We start from the raw sequence: 21,166 nt of genomic DNA on the forward strand, positions 1-21,166 counted from the left end.
AGTCTGCATATTATTTTCAATATAAAACATAATACAGTTTATATAAAACATTAATAACGGCTCTACAATATCCAAAGTATGACTTTCAACATCTTGCTTTGTGTCTCCTTTGACAACTAGGATTTGTAATGAATGTAGTCAAATTAACCTCTACAAAGCAACTGCGAACTAGCAAGGTTGTTGTTATTGTTTTGGTATACGTCCGCCTTCAGGGGAGGAGAAAAGTTGTTGTATATGGGGGGTGATTATGAAGTCACCCAGCACGTATTGTAGTTAGAAAGTATGCACGCAGGTCGGACTCGGAGCTAGATCAGCTCAGGTCCATCCACTGTGGCAGTCGGACCTAAGTCACTTTAGGTCAGATCTTACAGTGTGAACGCAGTGTTAGAGTTGCCCCAAGGTGCGTATTTTACGGGACCATTCCGTAATTGATAGTAAACTGTAGCACACGGTTTTCTGCACACTCCGATTTTCTGTCGTTCCCAGAAGCAGAATATGAATAATGGACACTTTGACTGTGTGCCACAGAGACCACTTTCCCCTCAGGAATTGACTCTCAGCATCAAACCCAGGACATATTCCTTAATTTGTAGCTCTTCAGGTGGCAATCCTAATCACACCTCTCCTGGACAAAATGACAGACTTTGTTGGCAGCTGAGGCCTGGACTACAGTGGCAGACACAAGGGAAAACATGCAACTTAAAAATAATAACCAGTCTCTGAAGCCACCGGAGTTGAGAAAGGTCACTGCCAGGAGACCGAATCCTCATTCCATGGTCTCCGGTAACATTTTCATTGCTTGTATCTGCGCTGTGGCATTCCCACAAGGATCATAACTAGCAAAAAAACGATCGCTGCAACAGTCTGTGTTGTGTGGTCACTCTCATGCTTGCTTGGAGGGTACAGGTGAAAACACATTGAGACAAAAGGGAATGTAAAAGCACTCAGGGGCAGGTGTTCCTCATTCTAAATGCTAAGATTTCAAATGTTAGTACATCCATATATAAAGGGAAGTTTTTTTTTTAAATAAAAAAATTATATGAACCAATTTCTGGTTTAATGGATGCCACAGGTACAGGCATAATTACCCACCCTAGGTATGGTTTAGCGTGTTTATACACAGAAGAGGACTGAAGCAGATTTCTCTGTGTGGTTGTATAACCAGACCACTCTCATATGCTTACACAATGACTGCCTACTGGTACTCTTCATCATGCCAAGATAGCTGGGATTTCATGTCACTCTGAATGCAGCTTAGAAATGTTCACAGGGTTGTAAATGCAGCCCTTTATCTCGCTCCAGAGTTGTGGGGGTCAATTATGGAGCATATTTTGGGTGCTATCCAGTTAGCAGTGGAGAAGGAAGGAGGTGTTTAAGCACTTCGCAGCTAACTGAATGGGTCTCTGGTTGCTTACATTTCTGGCACTTGGTAAGTTTTTGAAGTGTTTTTTGCAAGTTTAATCTAAACAATTGAGGAGAGAAGATTTTGTATTTGGGCATCTATCCATTGGCTGGTGTGTAGAGGCTACCAGATACATTGCATTTGTGAATTAAGCTGGATTCAGAAACATAATCAATTGTTGTTATTCATTATTATAATATCTTAGTTTTTTGTTGTTTTTATGATGTTGAAAAATGCAAGTTCCCATATTCAGCTTTTCTTGCCATTCCTTCCCTACCCATGTGTTGAACTTGATTTTGGTGCAGATGTTCACAAATACGATATATATACGTTTAACACAGTAAGAGCAGAACAACTGCTACAAAAAAGTGAAGTGTACTTTACTTGGCCAGTCTAGCTCATTCCATATACAATAATTTTATCAAACTTAAATGAATTATATGAAGCATGGCCAGACCACTAATACACCAGCATTGGGACACAAAAAAGAAAGTACTCTGGTATAAGGAGGAATTATTAAAATAATAAAAAATAAACAAAGAATGTATACTTTTCAGATATTTCCAGCGTGACCAAGATTCTTGCAAATAAAAAGTGTCCAATTGCTTTACTGACAAAGTAAACTATTGTTAATTGTAAGGCCTCTGGCATCACCAACGCCCGGCTCTCTAATTCTCATGGCAGGCCTATGAGCAGTGTTGTGGGCAGGCTGGCATGCAGCCCAAGGGACAGAGCACTGAGGTTAAACAACCATCACAAACTGGCCAGTTCAGGTTACCCCTAAAAAACCCTGTCCTGAATACTGACTTCTTCTAAGGAGGAAGGGGGTCACGTCTCTTGCACGTAGGACATTTTGCAAGGCTTTAGTTCAGTACCAGTGCAATAGAATGAATATGATTATTTATCTGGTTTGTCACTGGGGAACACTGGTATCTCAACCAGCTTTTTAAAAACACAACATCTGTCAAGAACACAGGCTTCTTTCAGGATCTGTTTCTACCAGCTAAAGACCAGAAAGATCAGACAACACATCTTGCTCCTTGATCACTGGCAATGTTTCAGATCATCAGCTTCTCCCAGCACACGCCAGCTGCTCAGGAATTAATTGCTTTATTGATTCCAATGTATGCTGATACATCAATTATAGTAACATGCAAACCATTCTCTAGCAATCTTGTGTGTTGGGATTATATTGTCCACAACTGGTACTTCTACAGTCAGGGATCTATTTACAGTAAGGGCCAGATTAAACCATATTTTGGCCAACAGGCCAATCACGAATGTTTGATGGGAGCATTCATTGTGTCTGGATTTTTTTTTATTGAATCAGGAAATGAGTTGTATAATTAGTAATCTTTTATGGAACATATAACATTGTATAACCTAAACTAATGCATAGTAATATAAAATAAAAAATTAAATGCATCACAGTTATAGATTACAAAATGGTCAGAGATGCTGAAACTATTAATTGTACTATAAAGGATTGATTGTAAGAGTTTTACATTCAAATGCAGGTTGATGCAGAAATAATAATTTTTATTTCTGTTTCAGACACAAATTCATATTTGACTTAAATATGAGGTAAACTACCCTGATAAAATAAAAGCAACACTGTCCATTTAATTATTTCTCATTAACAAATAATTAAGTTATTCCGTGCCATTCGACCCATTAGGATGGCAGCTGGGAGAGGATGAGGTAAGTGCAATGGCAGTTTTAAGGTTATATAATGGTGGGATAAGATTGAAATGCTTCCCCCTAAAAATGAAATGTTTTTATGTTCCAGTAATATGAATAATTTTGTATTACTGGTCACCAGGGGTGGGGGACTGGTTGACCGCAGTAATATTTGGATCAGCTAAGTGGACTGAGGGCCAAAAAAGAGAAACACAAAAAAAAACATCTCATCCTAAGATTCATGTAGATTTCCATAGTGCTTTTGAAAAGGTAAGCAAAGAAGGGATCACTTACTGAAATCTGTGGGGATCCAATGTGGGATATTCATGTGGGAAACTAATGAAGATGAGTAACTTGTCATGTGGCCAAGGACTTGGTGGGGAAGCACAGACTATATAAACAATCTACACACTGGTTTATATAGTAAATTGGCCAATTTTCCATGTGACAGAAAAGGAAACTAAAATGGTCAGAGCAGCCAACTCTGTGGCTGTGGGGAAATGTAAACTCGACAGAGGCAAAGTGAGACTGATATACAATAAGTGTGTGCAAGGTATGTATCAACAAAGAGATATAAGGATCAAAAAAGCCGCAGAGATCTGGACAGACATGATTTATTCACTTTTTTAGTGAACATTTCAGAGAAGCAATTATTAATGCCAAGGGAGGGGTGTGCATCAACATCAACGTGTAGCACTCCCTCCCATCACTGGAACTAAAGTATCCTTCGACTCTATCTAAAATGCTTGGGCCAATTCTCATCCTTTCACTCCAAAGGGGCAAGAAAATACAAATCGATTCTGTGTCAGGAGAACAGCAACCACAATAATTATTTCTGCAGCTGGAAGGATACAAGACATCATGCACAGAAAGGTATGGAAAAAATTGAATAGCTTTAATCTGGAGGCTTTGGAGAAGTTATGACTGAGGTATTTAATATCACAAATGGGACTGATAAAGTCATCCCAAAAGCTATTCTCGAAACACAGGCCAGGGGCAGACTGCAGGCATGGATGTTAAGGACTGAAAACTGGAGGAACTTCAGTACAAACAGGGGTAAACTGCCAAAGCACTGCCATAAATGCAAATCCACAGGAATCCTTAAAGGAAAGAGTGCTCTAAATAAGCTTCTAAGTATCGAACAGGATTCATTCCATTCAGACTTAAAACAATATATAAGTAGTTCTATTATAGTTAAGGTACCCTCACTGGTATCATTAAAAATCACAAAAATGCTATTCTGTTTTGACAGTGACCTTGGTCTGTGGCTCATTAATCCCAAAGCTTTGCTGTAATATTTGCCTCCGAGAACTTCCAAGCAATTCAATAACACAGCTGCGCGTGTCTCTTGCATCAGACAGTGTTGGTTGTATGGTGAGAGGACGCCTGCCACAGACTCCTGTTCCATCCCTGCTTCCCACCGTCAATACAACGCTCAGGCTGTTGACGTGCCACTTCACCCTGAAGCGGCCTGAGCCTCAATTAGTCAGACTTTAATATCTGCACATCACGGAGGGGGGGGTGTAATGAAGTACCCACTAGTTCAGTAAAGTCAGTTGCCGCTTGCCATTTTATTATATGAGCCTTGGTATCCATTAGTCCAGTTGACAGCACAACAGCCTTAGGCCTGGACAAAATGAGTTCACCCCCTGCTCCCTCCCTTCCCTGTACAATCCCTGCAGTTTTTCACAAGGTATGACAACTTAAAAAAGACAAGGTGATACAAAATACTTAACCGTTGTGCTAGCACATCGTCAGACGGGCGGGAGGGGGTTGCGTGGCGAACAAAAGCGTGGGGCGGAGCATCTGCGCTTCTGTTTTTAAGTTTGTTTTTGTTCTTTTTGGGTCGTTTTGCGGTTCGTGAGGTTGGGGGGGCAGGTATGGGAACACTGTATTGTAAATACTTTGATTGTCATCTTGAACGCACCAAAATGCCAGGAAGAGAGTTAAGAAAGAATAAATGACATGTAAAAGTCCTTCAAGGACTCTTTAATGGGTATCAACTGACATATCAGAGTACCCACCTCTTCCTGCTAAACAATGCATCCGGACCAAGTCTCACTGTTACACAGAGCCACAACATACACTGATGGGCCCCCTTTTCTCTGCAGATTTACATACTGCTGTCAAAACCACTTCAGCATCTGGCTGTGTGCCGCCAACAAGATTGTATTATAAATAAGCTTTCCCTTAATTGCTTTCCAACTGATTGTACTGAGCGCATGCTGGCATTCACTTACAGACACTAAAATGGTGTATGTGTGAGGCATAATTATGATTGGGAGAGCATGAAGGGGTCCTACCACGTACCTATAAATAGCCATTGCGAAAACCTACAGCAGGCTCAAAAACCTGTCCTCGGAGCCCAATCCAGAACCCTCCACTCGAAGTCGCTTGTCCGCTACACTACTTGCGGCTGAGAGATGCTTCAGTCAGTGCAGACTTAATTTGTTTATTTAATCACTGGCTAATAAAAAAAAACTGATTTGAATCTTGGAGTGGCTCTGGCGTCAAAAGGAATTTAGGAAGCTTGAAATCATGACTTGGCACTCCACTATTGGTTCCCGGCCCCGGTCACTATAGACAGGCAGAAGCAAGGAAAGTCAGTGAGTCTATTCCAGTCTGGTGCTGATAGCCTTGGCTGCCGATTACTGAGCAGTCAGCAGTAATGGGATCAGCTTGGACATATGTTCCATCAGCAGCAATGCTTAAGGCTGACAACAAGATCTCAAGACCAAGGGACTAGCAGGGAAGGCAGCATTTTCAAGTTTAAAGCTCAATATTAAAGCAAACATTGGACAGCCTATTGGAGCCATTGTCTTAATATGGAATATGCCTTCCTCGGTTTCTCATGTTAAATTTTGCCTCAGGGCTACTCTTTCCATTCTTTACATCTCTTCCTTACCGTGGTTGCAATCAGTGCATACATACCTGCTGTCCAAATACTGCTGGGAGCCATTCTTTCTCATATCTTAGTATAACACTTGAAATAAGTAGCTGTTTAAAAATACATTCCCTCCACACTTACCAATTTTTTCCCCTAGTATAAGTCATTAAAAAAAGAACCTCCTTCAAAGTTGTTGAACTTTATTTTGTGTTAAGTGCATTCGTCTTGACAAGAACTCTAAGCTGTATTCTAACAGTGCAGACACTATTAATACGCTATTAATAATACATTCTGTTTTGAGTGATAATAATTAAGTCAAAGTGTGCCAAAGGGGAAGAAAGTCCATCCTGTATAATGGAGAGAGAGAATTAAAAAAAGAGGTTCTCAGAACTAGCATCCTTTGTTATAAATATGTTCCTTTGTCTGAGTCAACTGAATTACAACAAAGAAAGGAATTAAAGAGATGGTTGAACAAAATCTACATTGGAACAGATTAGAAGGCCTGGATGTTCAGAACCTCTCTCTTAGTGGCTCCAGCTGTCCTCATTTTGGGACACAGAAATGTCTTATTAGCACAAATCCTGCCCTACACTTAAAATGGACCCTAGACCATTCCATCTCAGATGCCATGTCTGATTTCACTAAGCAGTATAATTTATTTAGAGAAGTTTCAGTTTTGTACCCCATATGGGCCTGGATTGTTTTTCACGTACAGCTCAAAATAGGTTCAATTCTGTATTAGACATTAAAATCCACTGAAAGCACAGTTAACAGACCAAGTGAAATGCTAAGTTCAGCATTTGACTCTCTGGTGCTCATAAATAACACAGATTCTGAGAAACATGCACTGCCTGTGCCAGAATAAGCGCTCATGTCAGATTCTGGCTATTTCCATATTTAGTTCTCACTTAAAGACGCTACCAAGTACCAAAGATGCACACATCCCTGTCACATCACAGAAGATGTTTGAATAGAAGTTTCCTGGGAAAATGTGATATTCAAAAGCATCTTACAATGGAGTCAGGTTCTGGGGCAGGATGATCTAGAAGAGGCAATGTTTTTTATTGGTTCAAATAATAACCTCTCATCTTCCTCCTCCCAATTCAATCACACACCGAGTTAATGTAACACACCCAAATGTCTTACAACACCTTGTTTATCACAGCAAGCCACCTTCCAGAGAAGACGGATAGACTGCTAACAGGATTAATATTGGTACTTAACTTCTTTGGCACCAAGCCCACCACCTCCAGCTAGAGTGTCCTAGCAGAGCTGGGATGGAACACAATCCAAATGTTGAGCCAAGACACTGAAGCTAATGTTAAAAACATAACACCAACTATGGCTGTTCTATATCAAAGTACCTGATTTCTAAAAAGATGAGAAGCATGCTAAAACGGTTGCCTTTGATTCATGTTTTTTGGGCAGCAGTGTGAAGTAGTGGTCAGGGCCCTGGACGCTGGATGCTGGAGCTGAGAGTCATGGGTTCATCCCTGGGTGGGGCACACTCCTGTTATATCCTTGAGCAAGGTACTTTAAACAGATTGCTCCAGTAAAATCTGTATAAATGGGTAATTGTATGTAAAAATGTGATGTATTGTATTGGAACAATTGGAAGTCACCCTGGATAAGGGTGTCTGCTAAGAAATATAATAACATGTTATAACTGTCTGATTAACAATATAATAATATGTTATAACTGTGTTTTGCATAACCAGCTCCCAATGTTGAGACAGAGTACAGACCTACATAAAACCCAGTAGAGTCCTTGTTTGTTATGATTTCTGAGATCTTCAGTGTCCTACCTGAGATATATCGGTTGTGATATATCGGCCTCCTACCAAGGGATATTACAGGAGAGCCATAATGCAATTTGAAGTCAGATTTTTTGAGGAGTCTAAAATAATAGCACTTCTGGGAAACCAAATCAGCTCTTATAATGATGATTGCATTTTATAATGATCTCTGTGTGTTTCTATCAAAATGGTACCCTGGGTAAGGACAGAAAGTTTGTGTAAAGTAATGGATACTGGAAAAGTAAAAAAGTGTGAGCATGAGAGATTAGGATTAGACAGGATTCAATGTATAGAAGGATGCCTCTGATAGTATAATCCTCTTTTTGTCTCTTTAAAAGTGAACAATAACACATAAGGGAAGGTAAGCAGGGAACAAACAACTGATTCATTTCCCTTTGTGCATTCCTTCAGTATCCGACATCCAGATGTCCATAGGGAGGCATTGACAATAAATGTTATTACTTTTGGGGGGAGAAAGGGAAACATTTTTGTCGGCCACATGGTAGCATGGTATTCCAACACAAAGCAGTCCCTCTACAATGCAATGGCCCGCAGTTTTGTCTCATTGAGCACTACTGAAGAAAGGATCCTCTGAACAAAGCCCTTTACAATACCGCGTTGATCGATTAGTGTTCCTTATAATGCAGCCAATGTCACCGTTCCTTACAATCATATTCCCCCTCCAGCAGACACCGCACACTGCTTCCCACAAATCAAATCAAGTGCCAAGTGCACCTGGAGCCGCCACAGCATACTCCAAATCAACACCCAGACAGCCCAGTCACCTTATCTGCTGATGATGTACACAAAAGCTTCAGCAACGTTATCTCATCCTTGGCATAGATCCCAGAGTAAGACATGTTTTCTTTCTACCTCTTTGTGTAGTTTCTAGGCACAGCCCTCAAAAATATGCACTGATATTTGCATTGGGGACAATCATTAATATTCCAGATGCTACAAAACCCATCAGGAGAAAGTAGTTGGGGGATTTCAAAACTATAGTGGTAGAAAAAGTGAGGGGTTAGCATGGAGTATTAAGTTTTAAGTATACTATTATGTGTTCATTGTTTTTAAAGGCTGCTGCATTTCTCTGTATTTCACAAGACTGATAGGAATAGTGGTTGTGATGCCTGATTCTATTGATTAACCTACTTATAGCATACCTGATTTACCTCTGCAAAATGAAAACTGTTGCAGCAAAATGTCAGCATGTCACTGTCTTGCCCTAATAGTGTGTCAACTCATTAAGTCACAGAGTGGGTGAGAATACCCAAGCCGGAATGAAGCCAGCTCTGTTTCTCTAGAAAATAGAAATGAAAAACGAATGCATGACATATGATGAATATGAAGAATTCTCCCGGGGTTAGGAGGCAAATCCGAGGACATATTAGATTGCTCACTTGAAAGGAGTGAGTGAATGAGAATCACATAAGCATCATTTGCTCCATTTGGCAAGGCACTCTAGTGTGCTAACTGCATCTGGGACAGGTGAAATAAAAAACTCTAAACCTGGACTGGACAGCTGACTGCGTAAAGTGACATAGTTAATATTACCATCACACATTACTTACCCTAAAATACTCAGATTAGGTTTAAAAAAAAAAAAAAAAATGTGGACAGAGTGTAGGATTTACATGGTTTTAAGAAACAAACACACAGTTAAACATGCGGTTCAATACTCAAGTGTTGTATATCAACAATTGTTTCTTCTGAATTTGACCAGACAATTGAGTAAAGTCAAACAACACACTTAAATGAAATGACTTAATGTGAATTTAGGTACTAGAAAAGAAGGTTAGAGGGAAAAAGTTTCTCGGCCAGGCCCTCCTGGAAAAAAAACACGCAATGTTGCACACATTCAAACACTGCCGGGGAAAGAGACAACACGAAGGTCCCACCTCATTAATCCAGAAAAAAAACAAATTAACAAGAACAATTTTAGGAATCTCACACCCTATCCCATAAGGTTCCCATTCCCAAGCCCTCATTCAGAATGCCACCTACCAGGTCTCGTCGTTTCTGAATTCCAGTTCCCCATACGTGTCTTCAAAATCCTCGCCTCCCCCTCTGGCCAGCCCCTCCACCGTGCGGTACGGCACTATGACTGTGCCGCGTGCTCCCGAGGTCCTCAGCACCTTCACCTCCATCACACCCACACTCTCGCTCACGTGTATAGCCTCGGTCTCGAAGGTGAAGATGCCAGCGTGGTCGTCGTCCAGGATAGTGACAGTTGCGACCGCGGGAAGGCCCAGGATGGCCTTGGGGTAGGGCAAGCTGTTGGCGGAGAGCAGCTCCTCAGTCTCCAGGACACGGACGTTGCTGAGCCGCACAAAGAAGTGCTCATCCTCCTCGAAGATGTCGTCATCGATGATGCCGATGCTGATCTCCTTCTGCGTCTCACCTGACTTGAAGACCGTTGTCCCTTCAGTGAACTCGTAGTCGGCCCCTGCATTTGCCGAGCCATCCTCTGTCTTGTAATCCACGTAGACGGTCTTGGTGATGTCGCCCCCCTTGCGCACGATGGTCAGTATGGCTGCCCCACAGTTCTCCAGGCACTGGTAGGCACATGGGTCAAAGTAGAGCTTGGAGACAAACTCCTCGGGCTCATCAATGCGCACCTCTTGGACGCTGGTGCTCTTCTTGGCCTGCTCGGCTGCATGTTTCTTCAGGATATTGCCGGCGCCCGTCATCATACGGGTGGCCTGGATGCGGTAAAAAGCTCGGCTCTTCTGCTGGTGAGAGAGAGCATAGTAGTTGGCCATTTCCACCAGCTGATCCAGCTCCTTTTCTGGGTGCTTCTGCTTCAGGTCTTTGAGGATGCGGATCATGTCTCGCCGTGACTCATCCACCTCCTTCCCGTCCATCAGACCGATGAGGTTGCTAGCCCCGCCATCCACAAAGTGGGAGTTGACCATTTTTCCATCCATCTCAATGCCCTTTGGCCGTTCACCTTCCGTCTCAATGATGACGCCACGGTGCTTGTCTGCACGGTACTTCTTGCGCATTAGCTTGTAGAAGAGCAGTCGCCGGTCAGCCACCCAGGCCAGGATCACACAGATAGGAAAGAATGCCAGGGTGAGCAGGCCTTCCCAGATCTGCACCACATTGGGCGAGAAGACAGCCAAGATCATGTACAGCCAGATGTAGGCAAAGATGCTCCAGGCAGCTGTCACAAAGAAGACGCGCAAGTGTTTGATCTTGCGAGTCTCACCTTCGGGAATGACAGAGACGCAGATAGCGATGATGATGAACATGTTGAAGGCTGCACTCCCCACAATGGTGGAGGGCCCCAGCTCTCCAGCATGGAACCCATGTCCACACACCTCAATCACCGACAGCAAAATCTCCGGGGCTGAAGAACCCAGAGCCATTAGGGTGAGATTGGAGACGGTCTCGTTCCAGACACGGATTGTAGTGGTGGTGGTCTCTCCGTTGGGCCTCTTGATGAGGATCTCTTTCTCCTGGGAGGTGATGACCTCTATGGCAGCCATGAAACGATCAGCGATGATGGAGACGCCCAGGAACATGTAGATCATCGCCACAAAGTAAACTATGACCCGTGCTATCTTGTCCCCCAAGGATGGGTCCTCGGGGTACCAGATCGGCAAGATGATACCCTCTTTGCACTCGAACGTGCCTCCGCATGACGCATTTTGGGGGGCGGGGGTTGGGCTTTCGGTGGTCTTGGCCTCTGCACATAGGAATGCTGTAACAAGGAGGCCCAACCAGAGGAAGGTGGATGTCCCCGGCTTCACCAGCCTTACACGCGCCATGCACACCCCTTCGTCAACAGAGTCCTTATCTCTTTGTAGGCCTCTCGGGACTCCAGAACTGAACAGTTTTCTCCTCGAACCCACTCCTCCTGAAAAGGCAAAAGCACAAACATCTTTTTAGCAACATTGCACATCATTACCTCAATCTGTTTTCATGTTTTTGAAAATTACACCTCAGTAGGGAATATAGAATCCTGTTACAAGTTTATTTCATTTTTTGTTTAGCACATTCCAAATCTTTCAAAAGCGCAATAACTTCAAACTGGCTTTACAGAATGCACTGCTCCTGACCCTGGCCTACATTCACACATTTCTCTAGATATAAATTTATGTTTAGAGTTATTTACAGTATACTGTCTGCTTGTAGCACTGACAACAAGCAGAAGTCCATGATGATTCACTTATTTGAAAGGAGAGCCTGAATGCAGTTTGTTGTAAAGCAGGTACAGCCGTTGTCTTGCTCATGTTTTTACTGGTATTAAAATCCTGGAAAGGACGCTAGCCCTTTGACTAGCTTTGTGCATTTAACAAAAATGTGGAGATTTGAACACATGACACTCAGAGCCACATAGTAGAGCACATGATGTCGTAATTAGGAGATACTGTAAGGCCAACATGAGATGAGATCCCTATTAAGGAACAGAAGCGCTGGCATTCACGATTCCCCAAAGTCCTGGTGTTCATTTAGAGGTCTCTGAGCCAAGTCAGGGCTGTGACAGAGCCATGGAAAGCCCCACAACAGTTAATGCTCAATTAATGTAATCTCTGTAACAATCCATTAGTTACAATACTTATAAAATAACCCATCTGAGACATACAACTTTCAGAGAAGTAGGAGGTGGTTTATTTAGCTTTAGTAGCAGAAGGAATGAGGCATGGTAACATTACAGCTGCAATTCCATGTCAATCTTGTTCTGAACCATTAAGTGCTTTTAAAAGACATCGTTCATCCCTCTAGTCCCACATTTTATGATCAAGGATTTCAGATTTAAACAAATCAAATCTATCAGGATAAATTATGCGCAAGATGTAAACCTCATAAGACTGACAAAGAATGGAAGCGATATAGATGCAATGCCCTAAACCACAAAGACAAGCCCACCTCGTTAAATTACTTTAACGAGAACTCTTTGGTCATTGCCTCAGTACAATTAAGTTATGCGGATGTATTTGTAACATTGATTCCCTGCACCAAAGTGAAGACTTAAAACATTAATATTTATGTAACGTAACTAAACCTACTTTTACTTAACCAATTTGACAATTGTAGTTTCTTTCATAAAACTGCCAACTAGAATTTGAATTTGAAAACGCACTGGATAAGGGCATCTGCCAAGAAAGAAATAAGAAGAATATAATATTTTAACTGCTTATGCTCCGACTGCTCAGTCCCTTAGCATAACCACTACATAAGGGATACAGAAAAAGAGAATAGGCTGAAACTGTGGAATCTGTGGCAAGGCATCCCACGAGTGAAACAAATGAGATCATATTGAGCTCAGGTTGACTGCTACACTAGTAGAAATTAGCACCCCACACCCACACATTGTCACTTTCACAGTAACACAAATTAGCACCAAATACCCACAGACTGAACTAGGAATGCAAGAGCAGAACAGAAACAACCTCGCATAGCTTATACCTATTTATAATAAATCAACATATCATAGATATTGCGTAACTACCCTTATTTACCGTAAGTGTACTGTGGTTCCCTATGGGTTCAAGATGTATTCACTGTGCTTTGCTACGCTGTACCATGGGAATACTATGGTGTACCATAATAAATGTCTCTTAGTTATGATTACTATAGTAGCCTACACCACGGTTAACTCGGGGCACAGTGCAGTAATGAACAGGAATAGCAAGGTGAACCCATAGGAAATAACTTTAAAAAAACTATGGTAAAACCACAGTAAAGCTATATTAATGGTAAAAAAATGCTGTAGTAAATGTACTCAAATCAACCTGTACAAGGACAATTGCACAGTCCCATGGTCCCTTGCAATTTCCATTTCATTATGCAATTACTAAATCTATTTCAAAGCAAGTCATCTATACTTAGGTTAAAGTTTTACAAAAACAGTTTTGTAATGCTTTAAATTGAATTTTGTATTGGTTGTATTACTGCACTTCTGTAATGCTTTAAAATGTTTCTTGTGTAAACTGCACCCTGGATATGGGTGTCTGCTAAGAAATAATTATAATTATAATAATAATAATAATAATAATAAACCATTTAAAATAAGTTTAATAGCTATTACAACTTCAGGGTTTACAATGTGGAGCTGTCACCACTTTCAGCAAATGGTAGCCTTCATTTTAACAGATGGAAATTTCAACACACCAAAGCTTATTGGTTGACATAAATTACAGTTGTCGTTGGCTTCCAAACAGGAGCAACATGATGACTGGAAAATCAACATCGGAACGAATAACAGCATTTCAGAATTAGACAAGAATTACAGAGTCGGCCTGACCACTGTAACAGCCTGATTGGAGCCCCTTGTAAAAATGCTGAGGGGATCTGCAGCAAGTTGGGCCTGCCAAGAATCTGGACGAGGCCAGAGCCATGACAACAGACATTTCCTCCCCTGTAGTATTGCCTGGCACACAGATGGACAACCGTCACTCATTTTTTCAAGTAACTCACACTTGGAGTCAAACACACAACTGTAAATGAAAATACTCCAGGCTCTATGCCCCTCCTTTAATGACCGCCGATTCAAACATTCTGTAATCTTGTGTTTGATGTTTATTCCCATACCTGTGAGTGTCTGTGCTTTTGGAAAGACGCTAAATATACCAATGCCTGACATAGGAAGTAGTTAGGGCAAATTTACACTGAAGAAGTGGGTTATGTGAAGCCACTGCGGGTAGTCTGAAGCAATAATACCTTCTGACATATTATGATCTTGATTTAACGTTTAAAGCTGAGCATATGGGGCAGGGCATTTCAAGTCTTATTCTCTTAGACCTTAATTAATCCAGTTTAAGTGATAAGCTACCATTGACTCAATTTCTTTAGAGTCAAGGTTGCCTGGTTGTAAATCAGTTTAAAGCTTACTGTAGAAGTATTATCAGTCCTACTTCTGTAACGTGGACACACAGCACAAATACTGAACACATACAATATTACTTTCACTGTTATCCAAGCACTGCTGATTGTGTATAAGTGTATGTTACAGTGAAATTGCTACTGTATACTTTCATGAGTGCATAACCCCCAACACACACACACACACACACACACACACACACACACACACATTGCTTTTTAACAATCACTTGGACGTGTGTCTGTGATGGCGATCTGAATCTGAGATCTGACAACACAAATCAGCCCTGACTAAAGCACATTTCAAACGCCAAATTCAGGGAGAAGTCAGAACAAGAAGGACCACTCTCTTATAAGGACAGACACTGTTCAGTCATGGGGTCTTTACACTGTTTCCCAGTTCAAGTAAAAGGGTATGTCTTCCAAAAGACCTATTCATTTATTTTACGAGGCCAGATCCTCTGAGCATGCTCAAGCGAGGACAGAAGTCAACATGCATTTCAAAAGAAAGCTTTTAATGGCACAGACACACTTAAGCACTAAGACACTTAAACACAATACTACTAATATTACTACTACTAATAATAATAATAATAATGATAATAAAATATAACCACATCCGATAGTAAGATGCATTTCATCGGCACACAAATCTGACAAGAGCAGATTTCAGTACTTCTGGCAAAATACACTACCGGTCAAAAGTTTTATAACACCAGTTTTTATTTATGTTTAACCTCTGTCAGTTTGTCACTTAACTTTGTACCATTTCAGGTTATTCACTGGACTTGAACCGCTTAAATTTCAAGAAAAACTGGAAACATGGGGGTGTTCTATAATTGTTGACCGGTGGTGTATAACAATCCTTTCTCAGTCTTTCCCAGCTCAGTCTGGAGTGGGCAATATTTACTCCAGGTTTCATAAAAACAACAGAGCCTGAATATCTTATGAACGCAGAATAAAATTATCATTACTTATCCCTGTTTACTCAGTTTTCGTTTTTGTCGCATTTTGCTTGCAAACTTTCCACACTCTTAAAAGTGTGTTTTCCCAACCTGCTTTTCTCCTGGAAAACATCTCACAAGCCCCCCAGTATAGCTATACTGTTCCACTGACCAGCTGTCTGGACTTTGACCAACTGGGCCCTGGCAAAATGAAAACTGTGCCAAACCCACCTATGCCTTCCCATCATCAGTTGGTGAATAATTATGAGATGTTTGGACAGCTGCAACAGAATGCAACCATTTATTAATCAAGCAGAGGACAGACAGATCCATTTGCTTAATAGTTTGCTTCTTGGCAACAAAACACCTAAATCAGGGCATTTCTAAAATCTAAGAATGAGTGAAAAAAACAGTGTGTGTGGGAAGAAGGGAACTCTAATTAATAAAACTGTTCAATTAAGGGTTCAATAAGTCTAAGTAATTATGACCTAAGCTGGAAAAATGTAGCAGAAGCAGTACTGAAAACTCTGAAAGCTGAAAACCCCTGATTAGACCATTGCTGTTCAAGTACAATTCTTAAAGGTCTTCTAGTTTTCATTCTACCTGAGCTTCCAGTCACCTAAGTGCAATTAATTATTTGCTTAGCTGCACAAATTAAACATTTCTCTAGGTATAATGCAGCTGCTGATTTCAACATGCTCACAAAATCTGCACGACAGTGGCTGCTGCGGCCTGGAGTTTGACAAACTTGGAAAGGAATGTTTGCAGATATACAACGATGCCTTAAAAGTTCATGAATTGTGGCTTGTTGCCTATGGTAGGAAAAAAAAGACTCCCAGCCCAAGCTGTCGAATTCTGGAATTCCTACTTAATCACACAGAACGGCAAAATTCACTCTGTTTACACAAAGTGAAAAATTTCAGCAAATATTACTGTACCGCAGCTAGCTGCCGTATGTTTAGAACTTGTTACTCTATGACAAGATGGATTCAAATGACATGAAAAGACATGACATGCACCAGCAGTTTCAATTTCAATTCTGCTAAGCATTGTTGGAAAGAAGCAGGTGTTTTTTTTCCTCCTCCGAAATTTTACCGGGCAAGTCGGGCAATGAACGTTACACAATTAAGAAAGATGGCCGACAATTTGAAAGCTTTACATCGATTTGAACTGTCATAATTCTCCATGGGACACATTCATGAAACATTCCCCACCAGACTAATTTTACGCCTGTTCTCTCCTCATAAGAAACAAAAAAATGTAATAAAGTTGTAAAGTGTCCCAGAAATGTTTTGGGATGCTCATTTAAGAGGCCCTGTGAACAGTTAAAACATTAAACATTTACTGTTGAAGTTGCAACAGCGGGTTCTTGATTTGAGTTTTTCCAATAAACAGTCGAATAAACTTGCAATGCATTTTTAATGGTTTTCTTATAACTAGTTGGCAAACACCTATACTAGAAACAAAAAAAGCCACGTGAATTAGATGAGTCAAAGTGTACAAACAAAGCTTTATTTTCCTAATTTATATGAAGGGATTCACTTAACGTTTTATTTATTGGAAACCAAATGCTTCCTTTTTGCAGGTACTGAAGGGACTGCTGCATTGCAAACTCCCTCCCTGTATATACACAGACACCTCAACATATACACAGACCAGACATAAACCTGGGTGAGTCTTGTAAGAGAGTATCTGTTCGTTCTAGAACTCTCTAGCCCTGTAAAAATAGAAGTGGGCACTAATACATGGAGTCACCCTTTACTTGACAGCTTATACGTGGACCAGAGCAGCAGTTCTTGTGTATTAGGCTGAAGCCCATTCCAGGCACAGAAACTGTATGAGGTATTTTTGGGCCGGTTGGTTGCTAGGAAGTTTACAGACCGGTCAAAGATATCCTGAGATCGGCTCCAACAACCTGGAGAGAAAAGGGGCAGCCCTTACCTGCAGTAATTCACAGGCAAATTTCACTGGATTGTAAGCCGCGTTAAAGGCCAAATTGGTAATGATTACTTATGCATTGTGAGCACTACATTAATTTCACTGTAACTTCTCCTATGCCTACCCAGCCCTTAGCACATACCTGGGACATAACTGTATTACGTCTCATTTGCACTAGGATGTATGCTTACTGTACTTTTTATTTACTGCACTTTGTAATGCTTTGAAAGTGTCTCTTGTGAAAAACAGAAGTGTATCTGCAAATAAATAAATAAATACAACTAATAATAATAGTAGTAGTAGTGGATGCTGGATCAACATGCTTTGACACTTCGCCAGCAACAACCTTCTCTAAACAGACCAATATAAATCCAAAGGAACAAACAGAAATAACAATTGCATGAAAAAAACGACATGTCTTCAGCTCCTGTTGTGATATTCATCTTTTTTCAGCATCCACGTTGCTATGTGTGAATACACCACCAAAAAAAGGAGGTCAGAGAAACACCGTTGATGCTGTTTTTTTACACCCTCAGACTGCCAATAGCTCATTAAAATCGCGCATGGATCGACTTTAAATGTTTAATCATTTCCCTTTGAAAATGGTGAGACTGACAGTACAGGGTGCCACTATTGAATGTAGAATCCTGGGAACAGATGTGGAATCGAATGTACTACCTGTATTCTGAAAGACAAGATCGATGCCTTGAACATCTAAAATAGTATTATTTCTCTCTCAGCTGCCATTAGAATAAACTGTCCAAGAGGAATCCGTATTGTAAATGCATGTCCAGACAGACAGCAATCGGTGTGCTTTGAAAAGCATATTCAATAGTATTTTATGTGCTAACATACAGACACTACTTGCATATGATACAGCTACATGCTGGGAAATAAACTATGCAGCTTAGTCTCTACGTGAGAAAAAGCCCACTTCCATTTATTTGAAAGTGTCAGAGAGGGACGCAAAACAGAGACCGACTGATGGAGAAATTGGAAAAAAGTGTGCCCATCCAAATATGCTTTTGACTGACACAGAAAAAACATTTCCTTGACACCTATTTTTAAAATTGATTTCATTTCTCGTTCCTGTTTTTCTGATTTAACATCAACTGATCGTATGGTTCTGGTAAGTATACACAGTTCTTAGCTGATATGTTTTTTATTTTAATTATTATTATTATTATTATTATTATTATTATTATTATAATTATTATTATTATTATTATTATTATTATTATTATTATTATTATTATTATGATATACACTCACCTAAAGGATTATTAGGAACACCATACTAATACTGTGTTTGACCCCCTTTCGCCTTCAGAACTGCCTTAATTCTACGTGGCATTGATTCAACAAGGTGCTGAAAGCATTCTTTAGAAATGTTGGCCCATATTGATAGGATAGCATCTTGCAGTTGATGGAGATTTGTGGGATGCACATCCAGGGCACGAAGCTCCCGTTCCACCACATCCCAAAGATGCTCTATTGGGTTGAGATCTGGTGACTGTGGGGGCCAGTTTAGTACAGTGAACTCATTGTCATGTTCAAGAAACCAATTTGAAATGATTCAACCTTTGTGACATGGTGCATTATCCTGCTGGAAGTAGCCATCAGAGGATGGGTACATGGTGGTCATAAAGGGATGGACATGGTCAGAAACAATGCTCAGGTAGGCCGTGGCATTTAAACGATGCCCAATTGGCACTAAGGGGCCTAAAGTGTGCCAAGAAAACATCCCCCACACCATTACACCACCACCACCAGCCTGCACAGTGGTAACAAGGCATGATGGATCCATGTTCTCATTCTGTTTACGCCAAATTCTGACTCTACCATCTGAATGTCTCAACAGAAATCGAGACTCATCAGACCAGGCAACATTTTTCCAGTCTTCAACTGTCCAATTTTGGTGAGCTTGTGCAAATTGTAGCCTCTTTTTCCTATTTGTAGTGGAGATGAGTGGTACCCGGTGGGGTCTTCTGCTGTTGTAGCCCATCCGCCTCAAGGTTGTACGTGTTGTGGCTTCACAAATGCTTTGCTGCATACCTCGGTTGTAACGAGTGGTTATTTCAGCCAAAGTTGCTCTTCTATCAGCTTGAATCAGTCGGCCCATTCTCCTCTGACCTCTAGCATCAACAAGGCATTTTCGCCCACAGGACTGCCGCATACTGGATGTTTTTCCCTTTTCACACCATTCTTTGTAAACCCTAGAAATGGTTGTGTGCGTGAAAATCCCAGTAACTGAGCAGATTGTGAAATACTCAGACCGGCCCGTCTGGCACCAACAACCATGCCACGCTCAAAATTGCTTAAATCACCTTTCTTTCCCATTCAGACATTCAGTTTGGAGTTCAGGAGATTGTCTTGACCAGGACCACATCCCTAAATGCATTGAAGCAACTGCCATGTGATTGGTTGGTTAGATAATTGCATTAATGAGAAATTGAACAGGTGTTCCTAATAATCCTTTAGGTGAGTGTAAAATAAGAATCAATGTCCAATCCTATAAATCGTATTAACCAAAATGATGATGATAATAATAATAATAATAATAATAATAATAATAATAATAATAATAATAATAATAATAATACTGTGAGAGGACAATTGCTTGAGATTTGTGATGAATACGCTGGAAAAATGTGGCATCATTCACTTTGATTTGGTGATATCTGATATGGAACTGTGGTGACAGCAGGTTTTCTAGTTCTTACAAAGCACTACATTAAAAAAAATCTGGTGCCAGGACTCCCAGCCACCTCGCCTCTGCACTCTGGAATTGTATCTCTGATGTTATCAGCTGCGTTGAAACTGCAGATAAATTTAAATGGAGTTGCAAAAATAAATATCTTTCAGTTAAGCTGTTTTGTTTTTGTGCTGATTATACCCATTGCCAGACCTTTTTTAATACAGTATTTTAAATCCAGCATCATGCTACCATCAGATGTTTGGAGCCAGTAAACACTACCCCACAAACAAATTTACAAACATGATTGAAAGTGTTCTCGAGAACCAGCAATGCTTGTTTCTCGTACTTTATATTCAGCATTTACTACAGCCTACCTACAAATCAAAGCATAACTAAATGTGGAATGCATTATCATGGCAATTTAGAAACTTGAATAAGGACTATAAGTAGATGTGACAGCAAGCATCGTTCTTCCATCCCTATTATGGTTGGAACTATTTGAATTAGCTCCCTATTCCCATATATAAAACTTTTATTGCATGGTTTGGGAATAACACAGCTGGAAAATTGCTCATCAGAGCTAATCCATTATTTCTAAGTTATCCCTTTCTACATGTTGTAAATTATGCTCAGCTATTTATCTACAATGCTATCCATCAATTCCAGTAAAGAGTTCTTTCGGAAGAGGCTTCATCAAGCAGCTTTCCATGAAGCGAAAGTTATGTCCAAAAATGGAAAGAATACTTCAGAAAAAAGAAAAACACTTTATCCTATTAAATTGCCCTCTTCCGATATCAACCTATGCTGACCTGCTAACAAACCAGCTACACCAAAAGACCAGTCCCCTTACCTAGGTGGGTTTGAATTTGAATGCTCTTCCCAGCTTTGGGCAGTGATGCCACCTCAACGGGCACATGTCCACAATGGGCCCAGATACAACTGCTTTGCAAACTGTTGAACTGATGTCACCAGCCTTGAGCTTCTTTACAA

General features: G+C 40.7%; 1 protein-coding gene across 1 annotated transcript in view; it reads right to left on the bottom strand.

The window, feature by feature from the left end:
• slc8a3 (solute carrier family 8 member 3) overlaps positions 1-21,166 on the bottom strand; it is a 95,837-nt gene that overhangs the window by 65,478 nt on the left and 9,193 nt on the right. Inside the window, exon 2 of the mRNA XM_066694192.1 lies at positions 9,770-11,627. Coding sequence (XP_066550289.1) covers positions 9,770-11,538 — 1,769 coding nt within the window. The 5' untranslated portion in view covers positions 11,539-11,627. The remainder of the gene's footprint in view (positions 1-9,769; positions 11,628-21,166) is intronic.

The sequence above is a fragment of the Amia ocellicauda genome, chromosome 21, assembly GCF_036373705.1.
Source record: "Amia ocellicauda isolate fAmiCal2 chromosome 21, fAmiCal2.hap1, whole genome shotgun sequence".
NCBI classification, from domain to species: domain Eukaryota; kingdom Metazoa; phylum Chordata; class Actinopteri; order Amiiformes; family Amiidae; genus Amia; species Amia ocellicauda.